The sequence below is a fragment of the Mauremys mutica genome, chromosome 2 (assembly GCF_020497125.1).
Source record: "Mauremys mutica isolate MM-2020 ecotype Southern chromosome 2, ASM2049712v1, whole genome shotgun sequence".
Lineage (NCBI taxonomy): Eukaryota > Metazoa > Chordata > Testudines > Geoemydidae > Mauremys > Mauremys mutica.
This window is the reverse complement of record NC_059073.1, coordinates 192,679,249-192,705,441: the sequence shown is the minus strand read 5'-3', so window position 1 is coordinate 192,705,441 and position 26,193 is coordinate 192,679,249. Positions and strand designations below refer to the sequence as shown.

Genomic DNA, 26,193 nt, shown 5'->3' with positions numbered 1-26,193 from the left:
AAGATTCATATTTTCAAGCTGTTCTCCACAACAAATACTCAAAAACCACAAGATAAATAAAAAGACATTTTGTATTTTAATCTCTTGATTTTTAAGACAGTCTCATTATTTTCTGAGGCCTGACTCATGATTTTTGAATGCTTGGGGTTGGCAGTACCGCATGAAGACAAAGTATAACAAATCACAACAGTTGTGAACAATCAACATCTTTTCTGTTTTGTTCAGTTTCCTGTTTATATTCATATCCATGATAGTAATTTTAAAATGGATTTATAGACTTTTTTTTGTGTGGTGCTGCTTTCTATACTATATTAGCAACTTATAAATATTAATGAATGTATCCTCACTACACCTCTGTGTCAAGCATCAGAGGGGTAGCCGTGTTAGTCTGGTTCTGTAGAAGCAGCAAAGAATCCTGTGGCACCTTATAGACTAACAGACGTTTTGCAGCATGAGCTTTCGTGGGTGATGCAAGCAGTGGAAACTTCGGATGCAAGCAGTGGAAATTTCCAGGGGCAGGTGTATATATAAGCAAGCAAGAAGCAAGCTATCTCTAGGTGATTACATGAGATAGCTTGCTCTAGCTTGCTTCTTGCTTGCTTATATATACACCTGCCCCTGGAAATTTCCACTGCTTGCATCCGAAGAAGTGGGTATTCACCCATGAAAGCTCATGCTGCAAAACGTCTGTTAGTCTACACCTCTGTGAAGCAGGATAGTAGTGTTATCACTATTTTACAGATGGGAAAGAGACAGGTAGACTGAGACCCTAGGCCTGCAAATAAGTTGACTTAACTTGACTACTGCAATTGAAATCAGTGGGGTTACTCCTGGTAGTAAAGTTAAGCATTGTACATAAACATTTTCAGGATCAGGGCCTAAGTTGTGATCAGATTTTTAGTGATATTTAGGCATTGCTCTGCTCAGTGTTACAACACCTAACAGATGTGGGAACCTAAGTACCACGGACTTTCAATGAGACTTAGGTGCCTACATCAGTTACATCTTGCAATGCTGAGAAGAACAATGTCTAAATACATTCAAAAATATCGGCCTAAGTGACATGCCCAAGGTCATGCAGGAAATTTAACTTGTGAAAGAGCCAGACATTGAGCTCAAATCTTCTGAGTTCCAGTCTAGTGGGTTAACAACATGATCCGCCTTCTTCTCTCAGGAAACTTTGCGAGTTCAAATCTAGCAAGTATTGTGAGCTTTCACAACTGAACTGCACTGCAGCATAGAATCCATTTGGAATGCGTGTCCTTTCTCCCAACCCCTTCCCAAAAATTCCATATTACATCTCACTCTGTGATGACTTACACCTCAAGCCTACAAACACTATAATTAATGCGTAACTGTACTTACTGAGTAGTCCTTTTAAGTCAATGGAGCGACTCACATGAATAAATTTATGCACATGAAAAAAGTTTCCTAGATCAGGGCTTAGCATCAGGGAGCATCATATGTCTAACGTGCTAGCCAAATATATCTGTAAGCAGAATTCTGCTCCTTTCAACATGTCATTCTACCAAGATAAAGTGTGTGACTCTAGCACAGAGTTTGTTATAGAAAAGGGCTGTACATTATTATTAATTTCAGGGGACATAAACCATACTTCTCCCCCTACCCCCCACCTTTTTCTGGGAAACACATGTGGGTACTTCTTCCAAGAAACAACAATAAAAACAAAACCAGATGTTGACTAGTTAATTAGAAAATACAAGTTCAAACACACCCAGAATGGGGCATGAACAAATGCATAATGCACTACTGTTAATCCCTGAGCACACATGCTGCTGGCTAGTCATTACTCTCAACATTTTCAAGAATCGCTTCTGATTTTAGGTGGCCCAGTTTTGAGGAGAGACAATGACACATCTTGGGCCTGATTTTCAAGAGTACATAGCCCCCAAATCCCCTACTGACTTCAGTTGATATTGTAGTTACCCAGCACTTTCTGTACATCAGGCAACAGGTGTCAAAAGTTGGGATCCAAAATTTGAGGGACTCCATAGGCACTTTTGAAAACGTTGGCTTTAGTGACAATTCATAAGAATATATTTGTGTTATTAATCACATTGATCTTTATTACAATAGTGCCCAGACTCCAACCAAAACCCACTGTGCTAGGCACTGTACAAACTAAAAGTCATAGATAGCCCCAGAGAATTTACCATTGGGAAATAAAATATCAGAAAATGTGTAGCAAAGTAAATAATTTTTTTCAAAAATCTAATTTCTTATCCTACAACAGGAACTTAAGAACAGGCTAATTTATGGTCCTCCTACACTGGTATTCTTTCTTCATTAGCGACCAATGGAGGGTGTAAAAATCCCTGCAACACACCTGAATTATCAAATTTTGTACCACAGAAGATATTTCTCACTGGCCCCAAGTGGATAGATCGGACTTTGCCCTGAAGCTTGAGAACTGATAACCCCTGTAATAGCAGCAAAGAATCCTGTGGCACCTTATAGACTAACAGACGTTTTGCAGCATGAGCTTTCGTGGGTGAATACTTGCATCCGAAGAAGTGGGTATTCACCCATGAAAGCTCATGCTGCAAAACGTCTGTTAGTCTATAAGGTGCCACAGGATTCTTTGCTGCTTCTACAGAACCAGACTAACACGGCTACCCCTCTGATACTTAACCCCTGTAATGTTATCCTGGCTACTAGAGCAATGCAGTCGAGTTTGTTTTCATATGAAATTTGCAATCATTTTTTGAAGATTGCTGTGTTGTTCACTTAAATAATATCCTGCACGGGGGGGTTCCATGGGTTAATTAAGTATAATCTAAAAAGGGAGTGCCCTTTTGTATGTTTTCAATGTGTTGCCTTTAAATTCAATTAAGTGTCCCTATGAATAAAGCAACCTCCCTCTTACCCTTAGGTGGATTAAACTGCATTTGATAGAACCCAAAACTGCCATTTTGTGGGGAAATCAGCTCAGGGGCTATACAGTAATCAGACAGGTGAAGCTCAAGCACAGTAGACTTCACACGCATTACCAGTCATGGGATGATGCCCAAGGAATGAACATACTTTAACAGCTTTCGCTGATAATAGTGCCTTTTATCACCTCACCCATCAGAGAAACACAACAGCCACTGAGCAGAAACATGGCAGCTTTTGATAAGAATATGGCAGTGTCACAAAGCAGCAGTGGGGAAGACTACCTTTCCAAAACTGATACCACAGTCAGAAGAAGTTAGGTGGTGAGAACATAATCACCCAAACTGAAGTTTGGCCAGGGATAACACCTGATTTTTGCAGAAGTGCCACGACTACTTTAATGACCATCCACAGTAAAGATCTCAGCTTCACGTCTTATTTGAACATGGGAACCTCCAGCATGCAAAGTTTCCTCAGCCATCAGACAGCATTATGTAACACTGACGCAACACATAAAGCCACCACTATCCGTTCTTCTAGCACTTTGGTTTTCATTCTAAGCCCCCTCCCTTGGATTGTGAAAGCTGCCACATTTGAAGCTAAAGGTGGCAAGATTTGCAACTACTTCAGTATCACACACTTTGAACCTACTATAAATTGACATTAGGCAGATCTTATTGGACAACAATATCAATAAGATTCCTTACAAGAGTTATTTATGCTAAGGCACTTCAGACACTGAGCTTTTTATCCAGAGGTTTTTCTTGCTCCAGCATCCTCCCCCATATAGGCAGGCATACCACCTTCTGATGCCAAGAGAAAACATAACTGAAAGCAAAATACTTACTGACTAAAGGAAGGAAGGTGCAGCTTACAGCACTCTGCCAAAAAATGGCCTCTTTAGGGTTGCAAAAGCGTGTGTCTCTGAGATTTAAAGGCCCAACCACAAAATGCTTGGCTCTCCCAGATTTAAAGGGCCAGGTGCCAGAAAAGTCTTTGCTGGAAAATACCCCTGAAAAATGCTAACAGTGGTGACTGGGAAGCTGAGGAGATTCTAATATAGCAATTAAAAGGGCTTCACTTGTTTTTTATTTCAATGTACTCACATTTCCCCTTCAGTCTCCCATGCTCTCTCATACACACATAGCATGCCACTGCCCCAGTCTCTCTGGCCCACTGGTACCCCAGCCACCAGAGAGCAACAATTCCATTTCATAGCAACTGATGAGATTGGGACATTTGTTTTCATTCTGCCCTGGAATGAAACAAAAACCTTTCAAACATTTTCACATAAGCATTACTGTCAAAATGTAAATTTTCAGAGTGAAAGCTGAGCTCTTTGATTGGAGACTGTACTTGTGTGCAGCCTTGTAGTTAGGCAACTACTTGAGGATGTGGGAAACCCAGGTTCAAGTCCCTAATACTCCTGATTCTGAGCAAAGTTCTCTGTCCCAGATCACTCTGAATGAGGCAGAATAGGGACTAGACTATGGGGTCTCCCACATTCCTACCTCATGTTCTAACCACTGGGCAGTAGAACATAAGGCCACATATTTTCTGTCGCAAAAATAAGAGCAGTAATGGGGGTGAAATCAGAACTCCTGGTTTACACTATCAGAATGGGCCTTTGGCCCCACCCGTAAATGGACTGGCTCTCTGGGCAAATACCAAGCTGTCTTCTGGGATCTCAGTTTGGGCCTGCCCCTTCTCTCTTCCATTTGCAGCATCAGATTTAAGCCAAACCAAAACAAACAGTCAAATAGCTCTGTCTGTAATATGGACTCCTAATGCACAGGATTAGGAGTCACAAGGGGGGTCCTAATTCAGGGGTGAGGCCAGAGACTGAGTCAAGGAGGTCTGTGAGCTGCATATGAAGAACTGCACTGAGGTTCTGCCTCAGAGATGCTCGTGGGAAGTGGATTCTGAAGCACCAAGTTTTTCCTTTTCAGAACTGCTGGAACATATTCCTCAGCAGGGCCTTAAATGGATCCTCCAGCTCATGCAGAAGCTAGTTCAGTTAATAGTCTCAAATCCCTCCAGCCCTTATCTACTACCCATCTCCCCAGGCTCAGCTCAGCTACCAGGGCTGGTTTTGGCTTGAGAATTTGGCCCATGTTCTCTCAATGTCTCTGAGGAGGAGGATTATTCTAGTAACTATGGAGCTGAGTATTTGCCATAAACCTAAATTATTTGAATGCATATTAAATATTTCTAGAGGTAGGGTCTGAGACCCGGATTCCTTTTGGTGCCAACTGGCAGCACGTGGGTGTACAGGGGTCCGCAGGATAGTTCCCCAAAGGATTACATGTGAGAGCAGCCCACTGGTCGTCATAATCATTGTGAACTGTCTGTATGGATAATATTTAAGAAGTTATGTATCTATACTAAAAATTGTGCTCTTCAGGCCATGGAGTTAAGACAGGTTACCAGGTGGTGACAGACCTCAGAGATGTTCCTTTCAGGCAGGAGGTAACTGACACCTATCTTCCTGTCTGGCCATATATGTACTGTGTATTGTATGCCTCACGGTATATGCCTATTTCCATACTAAGCCAAGTGCTAATAGAGAGATTGCCAAATCTACAAGAAAGGACATCTACATGATGACGCAAACAGCAGGGGCTGTCCTGTTTTCACTAAAGACAAAGAATAGGTCTGGTATATCTTGGAGTGCAGGAGGACACATAGAATCCTTCACTTAGGAGGTAAACTGACAGTGTTCACGTCTCATGAAAGAAGGGTCACAGCCAGCCTGGGTGTGCAATGCACATGGATGGCTTGCACAAACGGGGCAAACAATACCAGATGTGGCGCATCTCCCTTTGGAGGTGCACCAGCCAGCCACCTTTGGAGTACCGCCACCGGAAGCTCTCAAGAAGTTGGGGGTGGGGCAAGGAGGTCGTCCTGCCCATGCTCCACCCCAAGGCCCCACTCCCACTTGGCCTCTTCCCCCCAAGGCCCGGCCCACGCTGCTCCTCTTCCCCCAAGGCCCCACCCTTTCGCCACCTCTTCCTGCTGTGTGTGCCTCTCCACTCCCTCCCCCTTGTCACTTGCCCTTAAGGCGGGAAAAAAGTGACCGGGGGCAGAGAGGAGCGAGTGGCAGGCAAGGTGGCCTTGTGGGAGGAGGTGGAAAGGAGCAAGCAGTAGGTGGGGGGGCTTGGGAGAAGAGGCAGAGCGGGGGCATGAAGAGGCAGAGTGGGGCGGAGTTTCAGAGGAAGAGGTTGAGCAGGAGTAGTGCCTCAAGGTGGGGCAGGAGTGAAGCACATGCAGGGCCTTAGGGGAAGGAGGCCAAGCGGGGCTTCAGGGCAGAGCGGGGGCAAAGCCACAGTCTGGATGCCAGTGGCCCCCACCACTTCTAGGGCACTTTCGGCGCTTGTGCCCAACCTGCCCAAATGCAAGAATCACCCTATGTATTACCGCCTATGGTAATACACTAATAGGAATGAATGTATCCTACTAATTAAGTCTATGCTCTAGAATGCCCCTTATGATTTCATTTCCTATGATTCCAGTTGGTTCCAATACTTGCTCCTACTTGAAGCTCTGTGCTTTGTTAAATAAACTTATACTTGATTTCACTATGTACAAAACTAAGCACTGTGTGTTAAGCAGAGTGGTGAGCTGAGGTGGAACTGACAAACTGGAATGCAGTGTTTCTTTGGAAGCAGCAGATCAGTGAATACTGCCTGTGTCCGGTGGACCGGGAGCTGAACACTCCAGGTAAATGCTCAGAGCTTGAGGGTTGGCATGTGCCTATCACTAACCATTAGAGTGACATAGGTGGCCCATAGGGAAAAGCTCGTGTTGCCTATAGCTGGTGGCTCTGACCACTGGAAGGCAGAGACAAGACTTTCTCATGCTAAAGGCAGGTGGTAGCAAGGTCCCTCACAACCGTGGGCAGCATCACAGCTGTTGGATTCTGGAGAAAGTTCCAGCTCAGGTCTTAGGGCCTGATCTCCTTACTCTACTAGGTGCACAACTCTCATGACTTCAGTAGAAGTGCTTCATGCATATGGCTTCTTGGATGGGACTCTCTTTTCACTAAGCTGGTATGAAAAGGTTGGGAACTAGCTTTCAAATGTATGAAACAAAAGCATTGTGCTGCTACGGTGTTAATTCATATTGCTGGGTTATTCTTCTGAGAATAAATGTTTAGGTGGACTAATTCTATCCCATTTTACAATCTCTGCCCAAAATGCATCTTGTCTAACAAGAATAATATTATTTGCATATAACTTCTCTCCGCAGCACACCTGTCATGTGAATTATGAGTAACTCAGCACTCTCGTACCATGCAAGTGATCACAGGAGTCAGCCCATAATTTAGATTTAACAAGGCAGGTTTTTCAAAACTATAAGCAGCTGCTAATTAAAACCATTTGAGGATGAACAGTTATGCCCCTAAAATAATCTTACAATGTTATTATTGGAAAACACATACAGAGCTCATTTTGCTTTTTTCTAGGAATCTAAAGTTCGAAACATAAGACTAGCACCCCAAAATTAAACTGCAAAAATATATTAAACGATAAAAACTGAAGTGCTTTGAGGTGCTGCCACTGTACCCCAGGCATGTAGCCCCTTCATGCTGTAGGAATTGTGTAAGGCACTTGAGAACCAGGCCCACAAATGTTTCGCCACACGCTCCACTCTGCACAGGAGACTTTTACGTGAGGGGAAGCTGGGAATAGAGTTTGCAGTTCTGTCAGACGTGGATGTGGCTTCACCTACACCAAAAGTTGCGGACTGGCAGGAAAAAAGAGCAGTCAGTCAGGTACATTTAGGTGGGTGCAGTTTCCAGTCAGTGTAGGAGATAGGAAAGTGGGAGTGAGAGAGACTCATAAGGGAAGGGAGCGGGACTGGGATAAATGCCAATGAGAGAGAAAAAGAGAGCACGGTGCAAGAGCAATGAGGGGCATTTTTAAAAACACTCATCATTTGTTAGCCAGCAGCCTCGCTCTCCTCTCTGTGCTTACAGTGGCGGTTGGAATGTTTTCTGGGGAGTGTTCTTCAGCCTGAGCCAAGAGAGCTCTGCCAGAGACTGGAACAGGCTGATATGTTCCAGCTCAGTGGCCCACCATGGGGGAGCAAGGCACTTTATTGAGGGTAGGTGAAGGCCGATGTTATTAAACTGATTTAACAGATGGGAAAACCAAAGCCACAGAGTGAGTCAGCAGCATAGCCAAAGCTAGGCCCCCCAAACTCCTGTCGCCAGGGCGCTGCGCTAACCATTAGGTAGCCCTGTTTCTAGTATTTCTTGCAAGCTTGTCCTGACATCAATAATTAATATATGTGATGTGATCTGAGCTTCAAAAGGGAGCTAACTGGGCAGCTTAGGAATCAATTGGGACCCACCTATACCTCAAGCCTAAAAGCACTCCGTGCAGTCCCCTGCCTGATTTGATACATGATACTATCGGTAGGCAATTTTCTGTTTGCATGAGAGTCCTTTAATCCAAGGCCAACATGAATTATTTTTTCCAATAAGATTTAATGAGACACAGTATTACAAGATTTACCAAAAGCCAGCAGCCATCTTCTTTTTAAATATAACTCTCTAGGGGATTGAATGGGCAGTTCTGCTTAAAAATGAATGGCCCCAAATGTATTACTTCTACTGCACTGCTGCATCCACTAATTTCAGCAAGACAAGGTGAGTGAGGTAATATTTCTTATTGGATCAGCTTCTGTTGGTGAAAGAGACAAGCTTGCAAGGGGCACAGAGCTCTTCTTCAGGTCTGGGAAAGGTACTCAGAATGTCACAGCTAAATGCAAGGTTGAACTAATCATTCAGCATAAGTAGTTAACACATATTGTAAGAGACCATTCACACCTCTGCAGTCATAGGTCAAAGGGGAGGGGAGGGTAGTGGGTTACAGATTGTTTTAATAAGCCATAAATCCAGTGGCTTTATAAAAAACATATTTAGTCTGTTTCCTTTGAGATTGAGGACTGATAAATCAGATATAGACTGATTGCTTTGTGAAAAGTGTTCACCCACAGGTGTTTTTGTCTAGTACCATTTTCGTGTGAGTTCATTCGAGAGTGTAGTGATTGTCTGATTTCACCCACATAGTTGTTATTGGGGCATTCACTGCACTGGATGAAATGTACCACATGTTGTGATAGGAGTGTGTAGGATCCATGGATCTTGAAAGGTGTGTTGTGAAGTTGGAGCAGTGGACCTATGTTTACAGGTTTTGCATCTGGTGTTATGGCAGAGTCCGGTGCCCCTGTAAGTGAATGTGTCCAGGTCCCAGCGGAGTTTGCTTCTGATGATGAGCTTGGTGAGGTTGGGGATTGTTTGAAGGCCAGAAGAGGAGGTTCATAAAAGATTTCTTTCAGGATGTGGTTCCCCAGTGAGTATGGGTTGATACATGACAACTAGGGTGTGTGTGTTTAGCGGTGGGTTTTTTCATATTGAAGCAGTTCTCTTGGGATATTTGAGTGCCCCATTCCATGATGTGATCTACTTCTCTAGTGGAGTGTCCTTGTTTGGTGAAGGCAGTTTTACATGTTCTAAGGTGTGTATCCTGGATTTTCTCTTCTGAGCATATTTTTGGTATCTGAGTGCGTGGCAATAGATAGATTCCTTGGTGTGTTTGTGGTGGTTACTGGCTCTGTGAAGGTAAGGGTCTGTGATCTGTGGTTTCTTGTATATAGTTGTCCGGGGGGTTCCATTGTTAAAGCTCATCATGATGTTCAGAAAGTTTATGCTGGCGTGAGAGTGTTCTAGAGTGAGTTTGATGGATGGATGGTGGACATTGAAGTCTAATAACAGCTATTACCTCACCCACCTTTTCTCTCTAATATCATAGGACCAACATGGTTACATCACTGCAAATCCACTAATTCTGTAATCCAGGATTACCAGGCTGATGCATAGCAGTGGTCCATCTAATCCAGTATTCTGTCTCCAACAATGGTTAATAGCAGCTGTTCAGAGAAAGGAGCATCAAACCCTGCAGTAGTAATAATGGGATAATCTACCTCCAGGGAAAGTTTTCTTCTGATCTCAATAATTAGAGATAGACTTGTACCCAGAAGCATGAGGATTTATATCCCTTTCAAAACTTGTGTGTATGGGTTTTTTAAATATTCACTATTATAAATATGGACGTTCTTGTTATAAATATGATGCCCAGGGTATTTTTTTTATATAATATGTCTAGGCTGTTGGCTTCATGCGATCTTGTGACAGTGAGTTCCACATGTTAATCATTTGTTGTGTGAAAAGGCATTTCCTTGTACATTTTGAAATTGCCACCTTTCAGTTTCATTGAATGTCTCCTTTTTACATCAGTCTCTGACCAGATACTTAACACAATATTAACAACAAGGGGGGAAGAAAAGCAACCCCCAAATAAGGAAAGAACAGACTAAAGAATATTCAGATAAATTAGATGTATTCAGGCCAGCAAGGCCTGATGAAATTCCCCCTAGAGTATTTAACACCTATCTGTAGCAATTTCAGACCATTAACAATTATCTTTGAGAACTCATGGAGGATGGGTGATATCTCAGATGACTGAAGAAGGGCAAACATAGTATCTATATTAAAAAGGAGACTATAGAGGACCTGGGGAAGTATAGACCATCAACTTAACTTCAAAACATGGAACGATACTGGAAGAAATTATTAGACAATCAGTTTGTAAGTACCTAGAGGGTAATATGTTGATAAGTAATAGCAATATAAATTTGTCAAGAAAAAAACAAATCATGCCAAACCAACCAAATTTCCTTCTTTGACGGGGTTACTGGCCAAGTGGATGGGGGGAGCAGTAGAAGTGATGTATCTTGATTTTAGTAAGGCTTTTGACGTAGTCCCACGACATTCTGAAAGCAAACTAGGGAAATGTGATCTAGAATTACTATAAGGTGAGTGCAAAACTGGTTGAAAGACCATACTCAAAGAGTAGTTATCAATGGTTTGCTGTCAAACTGGGAAGATATGTCCAGTGGGATTCCACAGGGGTTTGTCCAGGGTCCAGTAGTAGTCAATATTTTCATTAATAATTTGGATAATAGAGTGGCAAGTATGCTGATAAAATTTGTGGCTCACACCAACCTGGGAGGCATTGCAAACACTTTGGCAGATAAGATTAGAATTCAAAATGACCATAACAACTTGGCTAATTGCTCTGAAATCAACAAGATGACATTCAATACGAATAAGTGCAAAGTACTACACTTAGGAAGGAAAAAATCAAATGCATGATTACAAAATGGGGGATAACTGGCAGTAGTATTGCTGAAAAGGATCTGGGGTTATAGTGGATCACAAATTGAATGTCAACAATGTGATGCAGTTTCAAAAAGGCCGATGGCATTCTGGGCTGTATTATCAGAACTGTTGTATGTAAGACACTCCGCTCAACACTGGTGAGGCCTCGGCTGAGATATTGTTTTAGTTCTGAGTGTCATACTTTAAGAAAGATGGGGATAAACTGGAGAGAGTCCAGAGGAGAGCAACAAAACTGAGAAAACCTGACTTGCAGTTTTTTTAACCTTTCCTTGTATATGTTTAATCTTGAGACCAGAAGACTAAGTGGGGATCTGATAAATGTAAGGGGTGTTAGAGGGAGTATGGTGATCATTTGTTCCCCATGTCCACAGAAGGTAGGACAAGAACTAAGCATCTTAATTTGCAGCAAGGGAGATTTAGGTTAGATGTAAGGAATAACTTTCCAACTAGGAGGACAGTTAAACACTGGAATTGGCTTTCAAGGGAGGTTGTGGAATCTCCATCATTGAAGGTTTTTAAGACCAGGTTGGACAAACACCTATCAGGGATGATCTAGGTTTACTTGGTCCTGCCTCAGTGCAGCCCTACATTTCTGTGAGTCTATGACTGATCTTTATGACTAGGGGGAAAAAAAAAAAAAGGAAAAAGAAAAAAACCTCTAGATCCAGGTTAAGTATCTCTGCAATACCCTTTCTGTTGAAAAGTGATACAGATTATTCATTTAGCTCCTCAGCAAGGTCCTCATACTTCTTAATCACTCCCTTGTGTCCAGCTCACCCACTTTGTGCTTCTGATATACTTTAAGCATTTCTTGCTATTTGCATTATACCTTCAAATTCTGTTTTAGCTCTAGTCCTCATTTCCTTTATGTAGTTATAGCCTACTCTAACTTATGACACCTTCTGCCAGGTGTCAATGGCAGCAACAAGCTAGGTTCAGTCTGTCCAGGGGGGCTTAGCATGCCCCACACAACAGTTCTCTAATCCAGGGGTTCTCAAACTTGATTGCATCGCGACCCGCTTCTGACAACAGATATTACTACATGACCCCAGGATGGGGGACCAAAACCTAAGCCTGCCCGAGCCCCACTGCCCCAGGAGGGGTGGCCAAAGCCGAAGTCCAAGGGCTTCAGCCCCAGGCCAGGGGCCTGTAACCTGAGCCCTGCCAGCCTGGGCTGAAGCCCTTGGGCTCTAGCTTCAGCCCCAGGCGGTGGGGCTTGGTGTTCAGCCCTGGGCGGTGGTGCTTGGGTTTTGGCCCTGGGCCCCAGCAAGTCTAACGCCGGCCTTGGTGACCCCATTAAAACAGGGTCGCAACCCACTTCGGGGTCCCAACCCACAGTTTGAGAACCACTGCTCTAATCCAAATTCTCTCTAGCTCACACAGAAGCAGCCTGTGATCTTCTTAATAATCCAGCCATTCACTTTAGGGCATTGCATTGAACTGCCTTGACAAAGAAAGGTTTTGAATTTCTTTTGAGTCTGCTTTCAAAGACAAAAATTATTCAGGTCAAGCTATTGTCCATGGAGTAGTCTGGTTAACGCTGACAAAGACCTTTCATGATCAGTTCCCAAAGCCCTTATGCCTACATTTCACATCTGTCCTGAACGACAGTCATCTGCATTGAATGAAAAATTCCCTCCATTCTCTTCCCCATAGAAAGGGCATTATCAACACTTTTTCTCATTGCCTCAGAAATATGGAACTAGAGCTTCTACTTACTGGATTATTAAATTATATGACAAGTATCAAATAAATACATAGCTATATTTCCCAGAAGGTCAGTTGGTAGCTTAAGTTACTGAGTACAGTATAGTTCAGATACTGATTACCTTATAAAGAGCAATTCCTAAACCCTAATGAAAATGTAATGTATAGCAAGAGCCAACAAATTAACAACTGCCCTGACACTCCATTGTGCTAATTGGAGTCTTCCTGAAATACAGGAGTCTTTGTTGATTCTAAAGAAAAGGCTACTCCAAACTGTACTTTTAATGAAGCAACTGTGTTCAGCTCTCCTGGTGTTTTGTTCTGTTCTCTTTCACGTTTATCTTTGGTTTATTTTAGGGGGAGGGTGGAGGTTCCAAAGAAATCCCTGTCACATTCATTTCCCCATCCCCAGCATATATCTGATGTGAGAAAAATAGTAGACAAAAATCTTTACTTAATGTACAAGTCACCCCCAGACATAGTGATTCTAATTTGGCTGTTCCAATACACTCTCATTATTATAGTGCCATCTGTAGTACAGAAGGCCATAGAGTGGGAAACTAGGGGTGGGATTTTGACAAGAACGGCATTGGCCTCACTGCTCCCATTGAAGTAAATGGTAGAACTCCCACTGATTTCAGTAGGTGCGGTACTGGGCCAGCACTGAATGGTTTGAAAATCCTATTCCCCTGCGTTAGGTGGGTGAACGATAGTCTCAATTAAGCTACAATTCTCTTTGGCACAGGTCCTATGCCATAGTGACAGCCTTGATTGGGGCTTATTGTGACAGAGGACACTAAACCTTGGCTCAAAATGCCCCTAGTCAGAGTGAATAGCATGAAGCGTATCATCCAAGGAAGGTTATTCAATCACTTTAAAATGGACCATTTTCACACCGTGCTGTGAGATTTCAAATTTATAATTTTATTATAATCTGAATAGAGGTGATATTTAAAGAGCAGAGAAAATGACTATACAAAGAATTTATAGAACATTCATTTACATACTGGATACTTTTTGTTTTTGTATTTTACAGTTTCAAGAAAAAGGCAAAAAATGTTCACTAATAGGTAAGGCAGAGAAGGAAACATTAAAATTTTAATGATACTGTTGGATACATGGGAACCATTTAATTAAAAACCTTTAAAAACATGGCTTTCGGCATTTTTGTAGTTTAACACTGTAAGATTATAGTAGCACATTTAACAAGCAGGTTAATAGGAGCGAGGCTAAATACATGTGGCAACTTGCTGGCATTACTTATGAGACTGCATATACACATCTATCAAAATCCTTAGAAGGAAAGTGCTATACTATTTAGTCATGTATTTACCATGAACCAAAGTTTTATGAATGTGTTTATGTATATACTACACAATTATATTTACTGTACTATTTTGCTTTGTGTTTTTAAATATATTCCATATGAAAACAAAGCATGTGATAATATACCATAAAAAGGAACACACATTAGAGAGGGTCTCTTAGTAACTATGGCAATTTCCTCCTTCCCATTACTCAGCACAACCTAAGTTCCCAGGTAAGCACCTTGAAGAGCCCAGATCTGAATTCCTAGTGCTCCTAAATGCCCACCAAATTCAATAGGCATTCAGATTTCACAAGGAATGCAGAATAAGGCCCACAACTGCAAAGCCTGTTTACTGAAATCAAACTTTCCATCCTCAGCAGAGTGGGGCCAAAGACTGTGCAGCAGTTGACACCAGCTTTTATGGAGACACAGTCAAACTTAACTTATTTCACACAGAATCTGAGAGCCATAATTCACACAATGGGTTAGACTGAGTGCGGGTGTGACTCCACTCATGTCCCCAATGAAGAACCTCCAGCTGGAACGTAGGAGAAATTTCAGTTGAGAATATTCAGTAAGTTCCAGCTGGCCAGATAGGTTTCAAAATCGAGTAATGGATCTATTAGCCTTCTGGTTCCTGAGGATATGGAAATGAAACCAAAAGAGACCAACAGTAACCAACAGAGACCAATTTGTTTATTCTAATGGAACCCACCAGAATTCCTACTTGGGCCACTGGTCACAATGTTTTTGAAAGAAATGAAGGTTACCAAATAAACAATCTCACTGAATTCTTTTTAGATGGTACGAAAACATTGTTTGATTAATCAACCTGTTTGATGGAAGAATGAAAGTATTTGGTACAAATCAGAGGCACTTGCCATTGTTGCTTGAATGGTAGCTTTACTTTGAACTGCCTAACCTTTCTATATACATACAATTCTCACTGTTACTAATGTAAGCCACTTGTAATTTTGCCCAAAGCCCCCATACAAAAGTATACAATTATTTACACTGAATTCATGGTTATACAAATTATTTGGTATCAAATTTTGTCCTTGGCCCCTGCATAAGGTGCCTGTGGTTCTTCTAATTCTAAAAAAAGAAGGCTGTTAATAAAAGTTAGAACAACCTGTGTGTGGTGGGAGGGGGGGGGGGGCTGCGCACTGCTGCGTATCAAGGAAAATTCCATATAACACGGTTTCACCTATAACACGGTAAGATTTTTTGGCTCCTGAGGACAGTGTTATATCGGGGTAGAGGTGTATGTATATTTATGTTATAAAACTAACTACAGAAACACACACAAATGGGTTTTGGATCAGGATAGGTGGGAATTTGTTATTTAAGCCAACTCTATAATTTTTCCTATCCCGCCTAACTATCGTCTGGTAAAAAGAGATTGAAGCAATTTAAGTCTCAAAATGGGGATAGTTACCACTCAGCCCACTGTGTCTTGTGACTGTGTGCACAGAACACTGCACCATTTTATACATCAGATCACTGATGTGTAGATTTAGCCCTCAAACCGAAGGAACAGAAATGTTTGGCATGTCAAACAATTGGGAATTTCAGTTGTCTGTAACTTCCAATTCCTGTTTCTGGGCCTGATCCTGTTCCCTTTGGGTGAATGGGAATTTTGCAATAGACTTCAAATGGGCCCTCCGCTCTCACAGAAAATTACTACAAGTCACCTACCCTACTATACAGTACACCTCTACCCCGATATAACGCGGCCCGATATAACACGAATTTGGATATAACGCGTGCTGGGGGGGGGGTGCGCACTCCAGCGTATCAAGGAAAATTCCATATAACACGGTTTCACCTATAACACAGTAAGATTTTTTGGCTCCTGAGGACAGTGTTATATCGGGGTAGAGGTGTATGTATATTTATGTTATAAAACTAACTACAGAATAACATTTAGTTTTATAAAATACAGATGCCACTATGTTGGCTTACTTGGTCATATGAAGGACACGTGTGACAGATTGTCTTGGACATGGGTAAGAGTAACAAAAAATATTCTTTTCCCTTTTGGATTTCTTGACTCAAGAAATGATTTTAAAAATTCACCTATAAAATGTAACACCAATTCATACAAATTGAATAACAAAAAACAAAACCCCACCTTTCATTAAAAAAAAACTGTTGAAAAGAACCTATGTATGGAAGAAACTTTGAGGAGGGAGGACCGATTTCATAGTCAAAGCATTATTTCAGAGATACATGAGCTGGGAAGTGGTTTAATACTGTAAAACAAGAGCCTAAATACGAAACTCTATTCTATAGAAAGGCACATGCGACATACTATACTTATGCAAAATAAAACTAAGAAGGCAAAGATCATAAATGGCTTTACTATAAGAACACTCATATAATATATCAAGATTTGATATCTACTATAAATAATCTGGCAGAGGCAAAAATATAAATTATATAAAATCATTTTCTTCTTTGCTTTTCCCTCATTTTTATCCTGTGATTATTAAAATACAGCATCTTTCCTGCTTAACTCTTCATATAAAAATAATAACAAAAACACCATTAACAGAATACATCAATCTTTCTCCACATGACTCATTTTAGTTATCCCTCTCCCATTTAAAATTATACAAGCGAAATAAACTCAGCCTTCTTTATACTAAACGTGGAGTAATCTCCCTGAAAAATCCATGTCTCTGCACGCTTCTTAAAAGAAATCAACCTGCACTAACCTTCCCTAACATACATCTTCCCCCTTCTCAGTCAACTCCCACCATTATCATATAAAGATGAAGGGAAGAGCAAATGGTCCTTCACAAACCACCACTCTCTTAAGAGCATCGGTTTGCCAGGGCTATAGCTACCACTGATGCAACTGTGGCAAGTGTCTAAGTAAGAGACTGCATGTGGTTCTAATAAATTTTCCTACAGAAAAAAAAAAAAAAGCATGATCTAATGAGTTGGCAAATTCTTCCTTTTCTGATACAAGATGGAAAATGGTGCGTGAAAATATAATTAAAACCCTGCACTATAAAGCCTGTCTTCTCTGTTTAATTCAGATATGGATTATGCAGGTTTTGGTGTCATCCATCTGCATTCACTCACAATTTGCCCTTTGATGTAAAAACACAATGCTTTGATAGGTCAGAGGCATCTTCAAAGAAAGGATCACACTCTTTGTAACGTTATGCAGATGGAACATCCTCTGCTTTCCTTCTTGGGAACGGTTAGGTTTGGATAATGTAGCTGCAAACTCCCAAGAATGCTTTTTCTCCCACGCTGCTTTCCCTCAAGTCAGTGAAGAGCTCTGAACCAAAGGCTAGGAAGGATTCAGATTTTCTTTTGGGAACCAATCATGACCTTTGATACAAAGTTCACAATGGCACTGGCAGGTTGCTCTGGATCATGCTCTGCAAACAGGTGGCACACGTTATCTGTGGCGCTGCCTTGCTTCCTTGCAACAAATCCAAACACTCTGCAGGAGGCAAAAACAAAAACATGTTACAGAACAGATGGCATCTTATTTCAAAAAGCAAAAGGTTTACTTTCCTCCACCAAACATTATTTTTTTGAAAAAGAAAGTACTTTGCTGCAGGGTTCCAGTAAATGCAACTACTTTTGTCACACCAGTTTACAGCAGGGGTCTCACACTCAAATGACCACGAGGGCCACATGAGGACTACTACATTGGCCCGAGGGCCGCATCACTGACACCTCCCCTCTGCCGCCCTCGGCCCCGCCCCCACTCCACCCCTTCCATGAGGCCCCGCCTCTTCCCACTCCTTCCCTGCCCCCATTCCAACCCCTTCCCCAAAATCCCCACCCCAACTCTGCCCCCTCCCTGCCCCCAGGGGGGGCAGGAGGGGTGTGGGGTGTGTCAGGGGCTCAGGGCAGGGAGCTGGGGTGTGGGATGCAGGAGGGATGAGGGGTGCGGCAGGGGGTCAGCGCAGGGGGTTGGGGTGCAGGAGGGGTGCGGCAGGGGGCTCAGGGCAGTGGGTTGGGGTGCAGGAAGGGTGCAGGGTGTGGCAGTGGGTTCAGGGCAGGGTGTCAGGTGCAGGGAAGGGGGTTGGGGTGCAGGAGGGGTGCGGGGTGCAGCAGGGAGTTCAGGGCAGGGGGTCAGGGTGCGGCAGGCAGCTCAGGGAAGGGGGTTGGGGTGCAGGGTGCAGCAGGGGGCTCAGGACAGTGGGTTGGGGTGCAGGAGGGGCTCGGGGGGGTGGGCTCTGGCCCGGCACGCACAGGGGGCAGGGCAGGCTCCCTGCCTGCCCGCCCTGCCCCCGTGCTGCTCTGGGAAGCGGAACGAACATGGAGGAAGAGAAGCGCAGGAGCGTGTGTTGCTGTTGCTTCAGGCACCTCCCCCAGAAGCTCCCTCAGTCCGCGCCGTTTCCAGCAGCTCCCATTGGCTTGGAGCAGCGAACTGCAGCCACTGGGAGCCGCGATCGGCCGAATCTGTGGACGCGGTAGGTAAACAAACCGGCCCGGCCCACCAGGGGCTTTCCCTGCACAAGCGGCAGAACAAGTTTCGAAACCACTGCTATAGCAATTATTTTTAACTTAAAATTCACTAAACTATTCAAAGTAGGAATCAAGAAACTTTTGGAGCTACTCTCCCTCAACACAATACCCTATCCAACACAGGGTATATTATTTCCACCTTACTGTGTTTTATTCTTTAGGTCTCCAATAGTTCAACATTTTAAATACATTTGGTTAAGGATTAAAATAGGATCTGGAAACTTCAGAGAAAACTTGAAGCACATCTTCAAGTCTGAAGTAGTTTCCTAGGCTAAGAAGCCGTTCTTTAGTTGAGATTCAATATAACCACGTAAATACACAGACTAGGACCACTATCAACTTACTTTGCAGAAGGTCCCTCTTTCATCCATCTTGTTGCATAAAGGAGGGGAGTAACAAGAGGTGAGAAATAAAAAGGAAAAAAAGCATTAGTTTGTTATAGGTCATCATCATCAACAACATCTATTAGAAACAGTATTCATCGTCCTTACTTTCTGTCCTGTGGATCCAAAGCACAGAAGATAACAGAGTTCACTGGATAATGTCTTCGGAAAAAGAGTCTGACAGAAGAGAATAAAAGAAATTTTAAGCAACTTTATGACTCAAGGAATAGACTAAACTCCCTGGGCCAGATTGCCAAAATCTCAGCTCCCATTTAGATATCAAAATAAGTAGCCAGATTTTCAAAAGTGTTCAGCACCCAGGACTCTGTCACAATAGGAGTTGCTGGGTGTTGAGGGCTTTGGAAAATATGTCCGCATATGTTACACAAGAGTCAATCTTAAGCGTTAATCCTTCCAGGTACTCAGTGCTGTTGAGTGCCTTCAACATGTATGGTACAGCTGTTGAAGGTAGCAGTACCTTTCAGGAAGCACTCAGCAGCTTGGAAGATTGAACCCTCAGTGCAGAAATAAGACTCATGGTTATGGTTCTATTTATAAAGCATACCACTGTTCAACCACTGGCTCATTTAAATGTCTCAGTAATGAAAGGATCAGTAACATAAGGATGGAACTTAATAACCACATATTTTTAAGTTTAGTAGCTTATTCTTTCCTTTTTGGCTTCTACATATTAGCAGAAATCAATCTTCTGCCAGAGCAACAGGTTAAGAGACGAGGAAGCATCCCACCACACGAAAAGAATAAACCCATGCTTGTTTTCCCAATAGCTTAGACTGATAATATAAAGATAATGGCCCATGAGAGACAGGCCAGAAAACTCCCTTCCAGTGTTCGACTTGGTGCCAGAATTCTCAAACCTGTGTGTCTGAAATTGGATACCTAAACAGAGGTGACTTGAACAGGAAATGCGAGAACACAGCACCTCTGAAAATCAGGCTATGTTAGGTATCTAAAGTTATCAACTCACATTTGAAAATTGTGGCTTATGGTTTGGCTTTCCAAATTCAGACCTAGTACAAATGACTGCAGCTCCATTGAAATCAGTGCGTCCAAGTTTGGCCTGTAATTTTAAACTATCTTTCCCCCCTTATTGAGCAGTTTTCAAATATTTGGAAAAATTCAAAGACTGTGCAGCTACCCTAGTAGTATTCAGCAAGTGAACATAATTTTTAATACAACAGTTTCCATGCACTAAGCACACCAAAGCAATGTCTTGAGTACCGATGGTGCAGTGTCCAATTAAGCCAACACTGCTCTGCAACAGTGTACATTGGACATTACAGTCTGATTCAGTGAGCAGGATGGGTGGGGAGTGCTGGCCGGGGCATTGGAATTACCCTGTATTCTGTTAGAAAATGTTATATGAGATCATTAAATTCCACCTACAGAACATCAGGATGTAGAAGTGCCGTTTGGATGAAGTGTTAATAGCTCAGTATCACATCGAGCCCAATCTGATGTGGGACTGTACTCTACTTATTTAGATCAAAGAAACTGTGTTATTACTATATGAGCCATATGGAGAATGTGGAAAGGGATTAGGAAGAACAATTCCACAGCAGTTTTATTAGTGTACAGCAGTTAGGGTGACCACAAGTCCCAATTTTACATGGATAGTCACAATATCTAGGGCTTTGTCTTATATTGGCACCTACTACCCCCCACCCCCGTCCTGATTTTTCACACTTGCTGTCTGGTCGCCCTAACAGCAGTGTCTGGCCAGAGATCAATACCCCACTTCACTTACTTTCTTTGATTATCTGTCAGTGTGATCCCCTGAGCAGACACCTTGAAATGGACAACAGTAGAGATGGGAGGAGGATCTTGCATCAGTGTTATGCTCAGGGCTTTCTGCACTGCCTGATAGCCTGTGAGGGACTCCATTTCCACAGAGTTCAGATACCAAACATTGCATGCTGTAAAGAACAGAGGATAGGATTCAAGAGCTAGGTTTGGTTTTGCTTAGTTGAGTCTTGTTTGATTCTTTTTGTGTAATGAACTTCACAATTTTCCACCTTTGCCAACAGTCAGGCTAGTGGTGAAGAACAATTACTAACTAATAAAATGTTCTTGTTCCAGTGTCCCATTGTCATCTTCCCTTTCTGTTTGTCTTGTCCCATGGTTGTGCCTTAACACAAGATTGTAAATTTTGGGGGGTAGACGCTCTCAATCTTTTTGCTTACATTTAGAGACAATTTGCTTAATTTAGAGTATCTAGCCCAATGATCCCTCATTGGAGCCTTTAGGTACTTCTGAAATCCAAATCATGAATACAAATTGATAAAACACAAATCACAGCATTGAGAGATGGCACTCCTGGGAATGATCACAGCAACCATTCAGCTAAGGGAGGAGGAACGGAATACCTTGGCCTTAAAACTCAGTGACTGCAGTTAACACGGAAACTCCAGGATCCACGTTTGCAGGGTCAGTTCACAGGTGTTCACACTTTCAAACAGTGTTTAAATTGCATGCAAATGAAACTATTCACTTGTTTGGCAAAACAACAAGAATGTCTTCTCTCCACATAAAAATGACAATTTTGTGTAATTCTACTTCTCTGTACTTTCAAAGGGGTTTTTGCATGTGTTATAGTTTCAGTTCAAAGCAACTTTAAGAAAAATAAAAATTATTATTTCATATCTTTTGGGTCCAAAATTTAAAAAACTGGCTCTACTTAGGGTGTGCCAACTTTTGGGAAACCAACTTGAGTTCTAAAGCGGTATCTATAATTCTATGAAACCATAGGTAAAAATCTAATCTACCATCCCACAGTGTTTCAGAGCCTATTGCTATTAGTTTCAGTGTTTCCGTATGGTCAGTGGTTCACAGAATTTGACATCTTCCAATAATTGCTCTACAGTTCACTGAGCAATATCTCAGTGTACATGATACCTGACCTCTTGTACAAAAACGATAATGGGCATTCAAGCCCTGATTCAGCATGCTGTGTAAGAGAACTACAGTAGAATTTCAGAGTTACGAGCACCTCAGAATGGAGGTTTTTCGTAACTCTGAAATGTTCGTAACTCTGAACAAAATGTTATGGTAGTTCTTTCAGAAGTTTACAACTGAACACTGACTTAATACAGCTTTGAAACTTTATTATGCAGAAGAAAAATGCTGCTTTTAACCATCTTAATTTAAATGACACAAGCACAGAGTTCCCTTATCTTGTCAAATCTTTTTTTAAATTTTCCCTTTATTTTTTTAATAGTTTAAATTTAATGCAGTACTATACTGTATTTGCTGTCGCGTCCCCCCACCGCTCCCCATGGCTGCCTGATTGTGTACTTCTGATCCCAAATGAGGTGTGTGGTTGACTGATCAGTAACTCTGATGTTGTGAAGGCCAAGACTATAACAGGGGTCAAAAAATAACTAGATAAATTTATGGAGGATAGGTCCATCAATGGCTATGAGCCAGGATGTGCAGGGATGGTGTCCCTAGCCTCTGTTTGCCAGAAGCTGGGAAAGGCCGCAGGAATGGATCACTTGCTGATTACCTGCTCTGTTCATTACCTTTGCTTGGGGCACCTGGCATTGGCCACTGTCAGAAGACAGGATACTGGACTAGATGGACCTTTGGTCTGACCCAGTATGGCCATTCTGATGTTTGTAACTCTGAGATTCTACTGTATACACATGCTTAAAGTTAGGTGCATGCTTAAGTACCTTGCTGAATTGGGACCTAAGAGACAAAGGATTAGATAATCCAGAATAATTTCTTACAACCAAGTAAGAACCTTTGTGGAACCATAAAGCATGTTTAGTCCTACTCTTCAGTGCAATCAGTGCTGGTTTCACACAAATACTAATAAAATTTGTGTCCTGACACAAACATCATGCAGCCGTCATGCTAGAATTTAAAGTTAGTTAACACGTGTTGAGTAGTATGGATTAAACACTACTGAACAGTCAAATGTCATACCATACCTACATGATTAGGAGAGCAAAAAAATAAATTATATCCAACAACTTCTCTTTTCATACTACTGCCCTGTAATTCAGGCAAAGTCTTCTACATATTTTCCACTGAGAATACATGGCTCTTTCAAACTACAAACTTTTTATATAGACTGAACAAGCTTGTGATTCCAGCAGGACTATCAAGCAAATTTTCTGCATATTTGCAACCCACTCACTTTAACTTGGGATGTAAGTTAATGAAGAATTTGGCCCAAAGGTGGACATTCCAAGTTAAAAGATGAAAAGGATGAGAAAATACAGTGATGTGAGCCAATTATCTGAATTTAAATTCCACTTGGTTCAACTTCTGACAGCCAGAAACAAATTTCCTTATCACGAATGAAAAAAAATCGTAAACCGTATTGCTGCTTTAGCCTCAATCATCTTTGTTTGAATTAATTATAATTTATTTCACTGAAAGAGAAATTTCAGGGAAATGAGGGAGGGAGAGTTTGAAGGAACATTAATTAATGAATTCCTCTCTATAATTTTATCTTTCCAGAATTCTAAATATCACTCCAAGTTACAAACCCTCTGTCTTTCACATAATTACTCTACATGTTTGCAAAACTATAGATTTGAACCAATCAATAGCTTTTCCTCACAGGAAACTAGCCTGGATTCATGGTCGCATTTCTAATCACTTGTGATGTTCGCATGGAGAGATTCCCTGTCTTTTGCAGCAGACATTCCATTGGTGCTAACAGCCTCATATGCTTTTGTTCCTAAACAAAACAGCTAACCTTTTTGCTGTGGATAAGTCTCCAATGGGATTTTACTGCCTTGCTCTAAAGTCTGTCCTCATTTACTTTCTCTAGACAGAATAAATAATATATCATCCACTTCCTATACATTTTGGGAAGCACCAAAAGGAATGTAAAATTAAAGATAGTGGTGTATCCTTATAATTAATACCGCTTTTTGTGGGAACAGACTGGAAGGAATCCCTAATTTTGGTGCATAATATGTGCTTTTATCTGATATGTGGCACAAAGGGGAATCAACGGTAGTAATCCCATAGAAATTGCGTTGGGAGCAAGTTGAAAAAACAGATGGTTATGTGATAGCATTCTCCCTACAATGTAGTTGTCCTCTCTATATTCCAGGGGTAGGCAACCTATGGCACATGTGCCGAAGGCGGCACGTGAGCTGATTTCAGTGGCACTCACACTGCCCGGATCCTGGCCGCCGGTCCGGGGGGCTCTGCATTTTAATTTAATTTTAAATGAAGCTTCTTAAACATTTTAAAAACCTTATTTACTTTACATACAACGATAGTTTAGTTATATATTACAGACTTATAAAAAGAGACCTTCTAAAAATGTTAAAATGTATTACCGGCACGTGAAATCTTAAATTAGAGTGACTAAATGAAGACTTGGCACACCACTTCTGAAAGGTTTCAGAGTAGCAGCCGTGTTAGTCTGCACTTCTGAAAGGTTGCCGACCCCTGCTATATTCTATAGTTGCTACTTTGGAGTCGCAACTAGTTGAGCTGGGGAAGAGAGCTACTCAGTATGGCACATTCTTGAACTTTATTGTAACTTATGCTACTCCTGGTATGGTCATTCAGTGCCATTTGGAATGGACATTCCCACAATGGTTGTAATATACTTTGGAAGGAAAATGCATGTAGATTGGGAAACATGCCGAGCAGGAGACAGTGCTACCAAGCACAGAGGAAGGCTGGGAGGCCAATGGAATAAGGAGCTGCCCATGGGGAAAGCCAGAGATCTCTGTAAGTGGCTTCTATAGATTCCAGACCTCCAGACTTGTGGGGGTTCCCTAGTCTCATATCTGCACTGCCACAGGGCCTGCCCCCCATGTGGAGATAATGAGATACAGCAGGCACACGATGGAAGCCTCAAAACTATTTGAGAAGCAAAAGATTTGGCACTTAGATTTTGTACTGGGATAATGGATGGCATCGCTCTTCTCATTTAGCTATAGAAATGGTTAACCTAGAAGCCCGTATTTTTGTTTGGTTTGGGTTAGGGCAGTAGTCGGGGATCGCATTTGCTTTAATCAAACCATAGTTGTTTAAATAAAAGCTTGGTTGCTTGAATATCTGTTTAGAGTCTGGGCTTTCATGCTGAACTCCATCTAGAGAATGTTTGTGTGATAGGAGAGAAAAATGTTTGAACTAAACAAAGTCAATGTGAAGTGTCACAGGCTACCAACTCTGGGACAAGACACTCTAAGTGGTAGGGCAAAAATGTCATGTCCCTTCCAACTTTCCTATTCAAGTCCTAAGCCCCTGTTTCAAAATTAGGTATACCAAGATGATTATTAAATTTCCATTCAGTCAAATTATCTTTGATGTGACATTCCCCAGATGCAGCTGCCTGACAACTAGTCCCCAGATGAATAAAAAAACCCAGCTATTATTTCTTTTTCCCTAGGAAGGTTACATGTCCTGGATAATGAGAACCCAGCTAGATCTTAAGAGGAAATGTGTGCCTATTATGCTGAATCTATTTATAGAACTTTTCCTCTTAAATTCTTCCTCCTTGGCTCCAAGTCTAGTGGCCACCACACCCGCTGCAGTGGTAATGGCAAACAGAAATGCCAATGCGTGCTTGCTTCCAACATAGCCTAGCCAAGACTGACCATTGCCTCAGCCACACATTCCTGCTCAATTATATCATTTAAAGTGCCACTTCACTTTTAAAAGTCAAAACAAAACACATAGCTGCATAATCACAGGACAACACTCTCACTCCATAGTTGCTTGGAATAGCACTGCCCTTTGCTAAATGCTCTATAGTGTATCAGAGCAACTGTACAGCGCTCTGACAGCTGAAGACTAAAAAACACTTGGTCAAGATCTTTTGGTCTGTGGCTTCTTCATCTGATGAAGGTCAGGGAGGTGGTGGTAAATATAGCACCGCCTCCCTTAACTGTTGGGCCACCAGATGCCAATCTGATCCCGTGGTACAACTTAGAACAGCCTGAAGGCCATTCTAGCAGCCACTGAGATGTGGGAGTGATCTGGTTCCTTTCCCCAGAGCATGGCCACTGCACTTGGGGCTGAGAGGGTGGGGTAGTGCAATGAGTCACTATGGCAGCTCTGTGCATCCAGGGACTGCTGCATGCTAAGGAATCCTCTCTGTCACCTAAGCTGACCCTAAGAGGTGGTTTTATTTTGCTAGGGTGGCAGGG

The 26,193-nt window shown here is 42.1% G+C and overlaps 1 protein-coding gene and 1 long non-coding RNA gene across 2 annotated transcripts in view; both read right to left on the bottom strand.

Moving 5' to 3' along the window:
• Nucleotides 1-3,824, bottom strand: part of LOC123364706 — a 73,759-nt gene extending 69,935 nt beyond the window's left edge. Inside the window, exon 1 of the long non-coding RNA XR_006577237.1 lies at nt 3,743-3,824. This is a non-coding gene — a long non-coding RNA (uncharacterized LOC123364706). The remainder of the gene's footprint in view (nt 1-3,742) is intronic.
• A 9,929-nt stretch (nt 3,825-13,753) lies between these two features.
• Nucleotides 13,754-26,193, bottom strand: part of TNS3 (tensin 3) — a 355,327-nt gene continuing 342,887 nt past the window's right edge. Inside the window, exons 30-33 of the mRNA XM_045003918.1 lie at nt 20,811-20,979; nt 19,151-19,219; nt 19,004-19,030; nt 13,754-17,622 (exon numbers count right to left, since the gene is read on the bottom strand). Coding sequence (XP_044859853.1) covers nt 17,478-17,622; nt 19,004-19,030; nt 19,151-19,219; nt 20,811-20,979 — 410 coding nt within the window. The 3' untranslated portion in view covers nt 13,754-17,477. The remainder of the gene's footprint in view (nt 17,623-19,003; nt 19,031-19,150; nt 19,220-20,810; nt 20,980-26,193) is intronic.